We start from the raw sequence: 7535 nt of genomic DNA, 5'->3' as shown, positions 1-7535 counted from the left end.
CTTTTTTAAAATGTACCAGCTAGTAAATTTAAAATCACGATGTGGCTTGTGTGTGTGGTTTGCGTTTTCTTTCTAGTGGACAGCACTGGTCTATGGGGAGAGCATCCCAAGCAGAGAGAATGGCAAGTGAATGGCCCGGAGCAGGAGCGGAGAGACGCTGGGGCAGAGGCCAGGGAGCGAGTCGCAGAAATAAGAACGGACCAAATTCAGTGAGATCTGGTGTCGGCTCTGTAACGAGGCGTGTGTTAATTTAAGTGTGACGGGGCAGCCGTTTAAAGCAGGGAAGTGGCATGGTCTGAATCATGTTTTAACAGACCCCTGTGTCTGCTAAGCGCAGAACCCACTGTCGGTGGGCCAGACCGAAGGCAGGGCGTCGCAGAAGGAAGAATCCTGGGTTCCAGTACTGTCTGAGCCAGACTCACTTGCGGCCCTGCCCTCCCCCGGGGCTCAGTTTCCCCCCAGTGAAATGGGGCTGGTGGGGCCCTTCTCCCGCTTCAGCCCCGCCAGCATCCGCAGCCCTGCAGGAGCGGCGGCCGGCGGCAGGGGGCGTCTCCTCGATGACTCGGCGCTCGGCTGGCCAGGCGCCGGCCGTCGCCCGCTCGATTGGTCGGGTCGGGGCGGGCCGGAGCGCCGGCGCCATCGCCATTGAGGAGCGGCAGGGAGGAAGCGGCTCGCGGAGCCGGGCTGGGGCGGGCGGACCGGACAGCGACAGGTACGGGCCAGGCGGGCCGGCTCCGCCTCAGACCTGGGGGCCGGGGCCGCCCGCGGGGAGCGCGGTCCCGGGAGCCCGGGGACCCCGGCGTCCGGCCCTCGGGCCGTCTCAGCTTCTCCGGGAGCCCTGGGGCGTCCGAGCCCCCGACGGCCCCGAGCCCGCGCCCTCCCGGGGCCTCCTGCGTCCGAGTCCCCGCAGGTACCCCAGGCACAGGCTCGGGCTGCCTGAGCTTCCCGGGACCCCGGCGTCCGTGTCCGGGGGAGTCCGAGTCCCCGCCGGACGCGGCACCCTTTCCAGGGTCCCGGCAGCCTGGCGCCCGGGATTGGGGGGTGTCAGCCCGCGGCTCGCCGCCTGAGCCGCGGTCTCCATGCGGGACTCCAGTGTGCGAGCTCCCCAATCTCACGCCCAAGAATGGGGCGCGCCAGTCAGTTCTCCAGAGTGTCTTAACCGCCCCCTTCACCAGCCTTCTGGGGTCACGTTCTGGGATGGGGACATCAGGCCTCAAACCTGTCTTGACTCCTCGCCCCCCGGTGTCACGCCCTGACTGAGCCCCTCCTCCCAGGTGTGGGACCCGGGCGCCGTTCCCTCCAGGCTTTATCTGGGAGGTGGGGTCTCCGCCCCTGGAGCGGGGCTCAGGATTCCGAGAGCAGAAGGAGCGGCGGGAGGGTTGTGGGAGCTTGGCCTTCTGGGCAGTCCCGTTCTTGTGGGGCCCCGGGCCTGGCACCCACCCCCTTCGGCCTCCTATCTCCAGCCTCGGGGAGTGGTGCCCCGGGCCAGTTGCCAGTCCTTCCTACTCCTGGCTCTGGCCGCCCCTCGAGGGAGGGGCCTGGCTCAAGGTCACGCCCGGCTGTCTGCCCGCCCGTGGGCTGAGCACTGATCCCCAGTGTCACCTGTCCCACCGATTAGGGGAGGCCAGGTAGGGGTTAGTGCCAGGCAGCTGCCTCGAAGCCCTGATGGACCAGAGTGTAAACACTTTGGGATTCTGGCCAGTCTGGCGGCCCTTCCTGACACTGGATTCCTTAAGGGAATCCTTGAAGTGGCCTCAAGCCTGGTTTAGATGCTTAGCAGAGCTAATTGATGCTTGCTGGCTTGGGCCTCAGTTTACTGACCAGGGCCTCTTACAGCGCTTCTCACCCCATCTTTTAATCTGTGCTGTGCATTCTTCCATTGTCAGGGGAAGTAGCGTAGGGCCTGATCTTGTGTACAAACCGACAGTTGTTTACTGGGAGACCATTTGTAGTTGGCACTTCAGAGTTTGTTGGCATTTAGGGCCGAAATCAATGGCAGTATTCAAAAATAAAGAGTACTCTGACTTGGGCTCTTTGCCTAAGTGTGTTTGGAGTCTCCTTAGTAAGACTAAATGGTCAGGTTCCTGCTTTGTTGTCACAGATTTACTTGTTTAAAGTTATAAGAAAGAAATGTGTCCTTTACTCAGACTGTTAAACACTCCTTATTTTTAAAAATTTGTTCTTGTAACCTCTTCTTTAAATAAATATACCTAATAATCTCTAGCAGATTCCAAGTTTTACACAAAATGTAGCTTAAAAAAATTTTTTTTGGAAAGAAATTAGTATTTCACCAAATGCTATTTATTTACTTATTTGTCTTGACTGTCATTGTTGACAAAAAAAATGTTAACCTCCTCTGGAAGTGCAAGACACTGTTAACAAATAAAAGTCAATTTTTCCTGGAGGTTGAGTTAACTCTTACAGGGCCTTGTGTTTTGGGTCTTTGTCGAGTGGCAGCCTTTCATTTGGGGTAAGTGTATCTTCTGGCACTGAGATGAATCACTGGAGGTGGGGCAGAGTGCTTGGAAAGGCTCCTGACGGGGCTGGTTCCAAGTGCAGTGCATGCCAGAGCAAATCTGGAGTGTCTAGCATGGTGGGCTGGTGTCCGATGGGCTTGGTTCAGAGCAAGATTTGGAACTCACAGTTCTTTTTTTTTTTTTTTTTTTTTGTGAGGAGGATCAGCCCTGAGCTAACATCTGATTCCAATACTGTTTTTTTTTTTTGCTGAGGAAGATTGGCCCTGAGCTAACATCTGTGCCCATCTTCCTCTACGTTATATGGGACGCCACCACAGCATGGCTTGATGAGCAGTCAGTTGGTGCATGCCTGGGATCCGAACCTGCGAACCCCGGGCCACCGAAGCGGAGCACGCACACTTACCCACTTGCCCACGCACACTTACCCACTTGCCCCACCCAGCCGGCCCCAGGAGCTCACAGTTCTAATTGGGATCTACTAGCTGAGCAATCTCGGAACCCATTTAAACTTTTGTGCCTGAAGTTCCCTCATGTTAACTTTTGTAATACTAAAAATAATCTATGTATTTTTTGTAATACTAATAAATACCAGTTATTATAATAGGCAGTAGTAATCCAGTACTGAATGTCAGTACTGTAGCTGGAACCGGAGGATTTCTGGTGTTTGTAATTACTGACCAAGATAGTTCATTGTATCAGCATCATCTGGTGCCCAGGTACCAGTAATGCAGTTCCAGGACATTTAAGTACAATGATAAACCACTGCCTTCTCCCTTCCATTTATATTATTTTACAAATGATCCTGATGAACAAATTTGCAAAATGGAATTAGGGAAGGCTTAAAGAGGATCATTGCAGAATATGAAGTTCATTGATACAATCTCTTAGGGCATTTTCACCTTAATCTAGGGCAGGGTTTCTCAACTGTGGCGCTGTTGACATATTGGGCAGGATAATTCTTTGTCGTGGGGGCTGTCTTGTGCGTTGTAGGATGCGTCACAGCTTTCATGGTCTCTACCCACAGGATACCAAAATGTCTCTAGACGTTGCCAAATTACACCTGGATGAGAACCTCTGATCAGGACAGTCTAGTCCCAAGGTGAACCACTAAAAGCAAACAGTTTAATGATCAGTTGCATTGAAAAGATACACAACTTTGAATTGTAGGTGATTTTTGGTAAATTTATAAGTGACTATTCCTTGCAGCTGCATCAAAATGTAGATATGTTGGTTTGCCCTCCATTTACTAATGGGGCATCTTACAGTGCTTCTCACCCACCTTTTCTTAAATCTGTGCTTTGCATTCATCTGCCTTCAGAGAAGGTAGAATAGGAAATCAGCTTAGAAAATCATCTGGTTTTTCTGTTGATTTCTTTTTTTTTTTTTTTTTTTCTTTCATAGATTCTTCTGTGACCATGAGAGAGAGAAATAAAGAATGATCCATGATTCTTAAACACCTTGTCTTGAGGATATAGTCATGTTGGAAGGTCTTGTAGCCTGGGTTCTTAACACCTACCTGGGGAAATACGTCAACAACCTGAACACTGACCAGCTGTCTGTTGCACTTCTGAAAGGTGAGCACATAGAGCTCTTTTTTGGTGAAGTATGCCTTTGCATGTGGCATTTCTCTTTTTTATAATCTTTTTGTTGTTTTGAGAATAATAAACCGTAATGCCCAGATGGCTTTGTACTAAATATATGTGAAAGGGAAATATGTTCTCGCCTATGACACTGATTATTATCACAGGGTAACTTAAGTATGTAGCTGTACTGCTGTAGATTTTAGGGAATTATTATTAGTTTTTGTGTGAGGAAGATCGGCCCTGAGCTAACATCTGCCAATCCTCCTCTTTTTGCTGAGGAAGACTGGCCCTGGGCTAACATCTGTGCCCATCTTCCTCCACTTTATATGAGATGCCGCCACAGCATGGCTTGACAAGCGGTGCGTCGGTGCGCGCCCAGGATCTGAACCAGGGAACCCCAGGCCACCGCAGCAGAGCGTGCACACTCAACCGCTTGCGACACCGGGCCGGCTCCATTAGGGAATTGTTAAATAAAAAAAACATATTATTGGTGACTGCTTTATCCCAGTTAATTTTTTAGCTTTATGAAGCTTTATGGAGGCAGCCATGATGTAGTGACAGTCTCATTGGCTTTGGCTTTGGCTTCAAATCTGGCTGTTACTTCTTAGCTATGTGAACAAGTCATTGAAATTCTGAGCCTCAGTTTCTTTAGAAGATGAGAGTGATATACCTCTACAGGGTTGCTATAAGGATCAATTGGTGTGACATTTAAAGCTGCTATCCTGCTAGCATATAGTAGAAGTTTTAAAATATGTTACTGTGAGGTCTTCAACAGAATTTCTGAGGTCTTGTCTTCCTTAGTAGTAAAGTACCCAAAACTTGAGACATTTTAGTCTGTACAGGCCTATACTTGGTAAGTGCAGTCTAGGGGTTTGGGGTGGGGACTGGAAAACTGCTTTTTTCTCCTTCTCCTAGTTTTAATGTAAGTTCTCTTTGCTCAGCTCAAAATGGAACTCTTTAACAAATCTAGAGCAAGAAGATAAAGTCAGTCTGCAAGGACGTAGAATCATAGAAAGTGGAAAGGAGACCTCAAATTCAGTGGAGACCTCAGCTTCCTGGGAGTGTGAGTTTTGGCAAGTGGACCAGGACAGGTTAGTGGAGAGAGAGCAGTGGTACAGATGTTTGTGTAGTCTGAGAATAGGGTGCCAGTGGTTCCCCTGTCCCCAGAAGTGTTGCTTTCCAGGTTTGTCTGACCATCTAAACCAGTAAAATGATTGTGGCAGCGATAGACTGCGGGGAACTGTCATGATGGCCCCTCCCACTCACTCCCTTTCATTGGAAACAGAAGTGGGTTCTTTCCTAATCTCTTCCTCCTGCTTTTCCTCCAGTCCTTAGCAGGGAGCTGCTGAGTGCAAAGTGAAGAGGATGTGTTCAAAGTACAATAGTACTGTCAAGTTTACCACTTTGGTTACTTACTGAAGTTCTCATACACACAACAAAGCTAACCAGGTTGTACAGGGCAGGTAACGGCCTAGAAAGAGAACTGCAAACTATCACCTTGCTAATAAAAGAGCTGGCTTGCTAACAGTGGTATAGTAAGAGCATGTTTGCTGAAGAAATGAATAAATAGAAGTTGGTGCTATCTGATCTATCCTGGAGTCTATACTAATAACAGAGTTCTAGTCTCAGCAGTTTTAGACAGAATATATCTTGGAATGACAACTATGTGGATCTCTCTGATGCTTTAAACTCTTTTCTATGCTTATTTCCTTTCTAAAAAATATTCTCTGTGGCTTTTAATGAACCTGTGGAATTTGAGGAATGTTTCTCTGCAGAATAAAAAATGCTTTTTCTTTCATACTTCTGTTAGTATGGTGCCCCATCCTTATGGATCCAAAGCACATCACAGTGCTTGCCCAGAAGAGTGTGGGAGCATTGCAGTGTACTGAGAGGATGGCTTTGTAAAGACACTTTTTGTTGATCTTGATGCCTCAGTTACAGTTAAGTAGTGTTTGGGGGCGGGGTGGAGGGTACTAGATAGGAATAAGAATGATATTTCAGTCCATCTGCAAATAGGTACTGGTCTAGATGCTTTGAGGTGCAGAGGAGACTGAAATAGTGGTCAAGAGTATGGATTTTGTGGCCAGACTGGGTTTGAATCCCATTGCCTCCATTTACCAGTAACTTGGGCAAATTACTCAAATTTTTCATGCTTCAGTCTCCCTTTCTGTAAATTGGAGATAATATTAACTATCTCATAAGGTTCTGAGGACTAAACACATTAATGTAGGTCAAAGAGCTTAGGACATTTCTTGGCATACAATGGGCCCTCAGTCATTATTAGTTACCATCCATCGTCATGATCACCAGCAGATGCCTGGCTGGTGGGTTGGACTTCAAGCGTAGATTGTGCACGCGTGCTAAAAGTAATAGAAATGCAAAGTAGTGTAGGAATAGTTGAATGACAGAGATAGCACTTGTATGAGATTTCACTTGTTCAGTCATTCAGCAAACACTTATTCAGCACCTGCTTTGGATAAGGCTCTGTGTTATGGAATGATACAAAAAGGGGAGATAGTAGAAGACACTAAGAGCTCAGGTGTCAGATCTAACCCTGGTTTCAGCACTTACAAACTGTGGCTGTGAGCAGGTTACTTCAGCCTCCTCTTCACCCCCTCTCCCTCTTGCCACCTGAGATCAGCAGCTGTGGTATCAACTCTAGCACTACCACTTACCAGCTCTCTGATTTTTAAGCAAACTCTTTGTCCTCTTAGCCTCATTTTTCTCATCTCAAAAATGGAGAAAATAACAGTATTTCCTCAAATTGTTGTGAGGATTAACTGAGATAATACATATGAAGTTGTTGGCATGAGTAAGAGCTCACTAAATGATAGCTGCTATTATTATTATTATTATTGCTATTCCACCTCTGCCTCTACAGCCCCTGCCCTCGGAGAGCTGTTAGCCCATTGGGGAGACAGAAATGATACAGTAATACAAGGCAGTATATATTGAATTGTTGAGCTAGAGAAAAAAGCATAATGCAGTACCGTGCAAAGGAGGGAGCCATTCGTCCTGTCTGCAGGACTTTGGGAAAGCTATCATGGAGGGAGCTTTCCAGGGAGTCTTAGCGGGATTTCAGTAGGTGGCACGGGGTGGGTCCCCACATTCCAGATAGGATGAAGCTTGTGAGCCAAGGCAGAAGGCTGAAAACTTGTAGGGCGTGTTTGGGATAGTTTGGGGCCAGAAAGTAGCGGCTGCCAGTGCCATGTCAGGGAGTCTGAACTTTGGGCTGTGAGCATATCTGTATACATATATATTCTTAGATTCCCCCTCCTTTTTCTTTCTTTCTTTTTTTTTTTTTTTTGTGAGGAAGATCAGCCCTGTGCTAACATCTGCCAATCCTCCTCTTTTTGCTGAGGAAGACTGGCCCTGGGCTAACATCCATGCCCATCTTCCTCCACTTTATATGGGACGCCGCCACAGCATGGCTTGCTAAGCGGGTGCATCAGTGCGCACCTGGGATCCGAACCGG

At 48.1% G+C, this 7535-nt stretch overlaps 1 protein-coding gene across 8 annotated transcripts in view; it reads left to right on the top strand.

Annotated features, from left to right (window-relative positions):
* The first annotated feature begins 637 nt into the window (after window positions 1-637).
* VPS13D (vacuolar protein sorting 13 homolog D) overlaps window positions 638-7535 on the top strand; it is a 255871-nt gene continuing 248973 nt past the window's right edge. For all 8 annotated transcript variants that reach the window (XM_087446782.1, XM_087446786.1, XM_087446783.1 and 5 more), the window contains exons 1-2: window positions 638-712; window positions 3879-4051. In XM_087446782.1, coding sequence (XP_087302908.1) covers window positions 3955-4051 — 97 coding nt within the window. In that variant the 5' untranslated portion in view covers window positions 638-712; window positions 3879-3954. The remainder of the gene's footprint in view (window positions 713-3878; window positions 4052-7535) is intronic.

The sequence above is a fragment of the Ceratotherium simum genome, chromosome 22 (assembly GCF_057802395.1).
Source record: "Ceratotherium simum simum isolate JZ-2026a chromosome 22, ASM5780239v1, whole genome shotgun sequence".
Taxonomy (NCBI): domain Eukaryota; kingdom Metazoa; phylum Chordata; class Mammalia; order Perissodactyla; family Rhinocerotidae; genus Ceratotherium; species Ceratotherium simum.
Note: the sequence above shows the minus strand (reverse complement) of the source record. Positions and strands in the feature narration are given on the sequence as shown.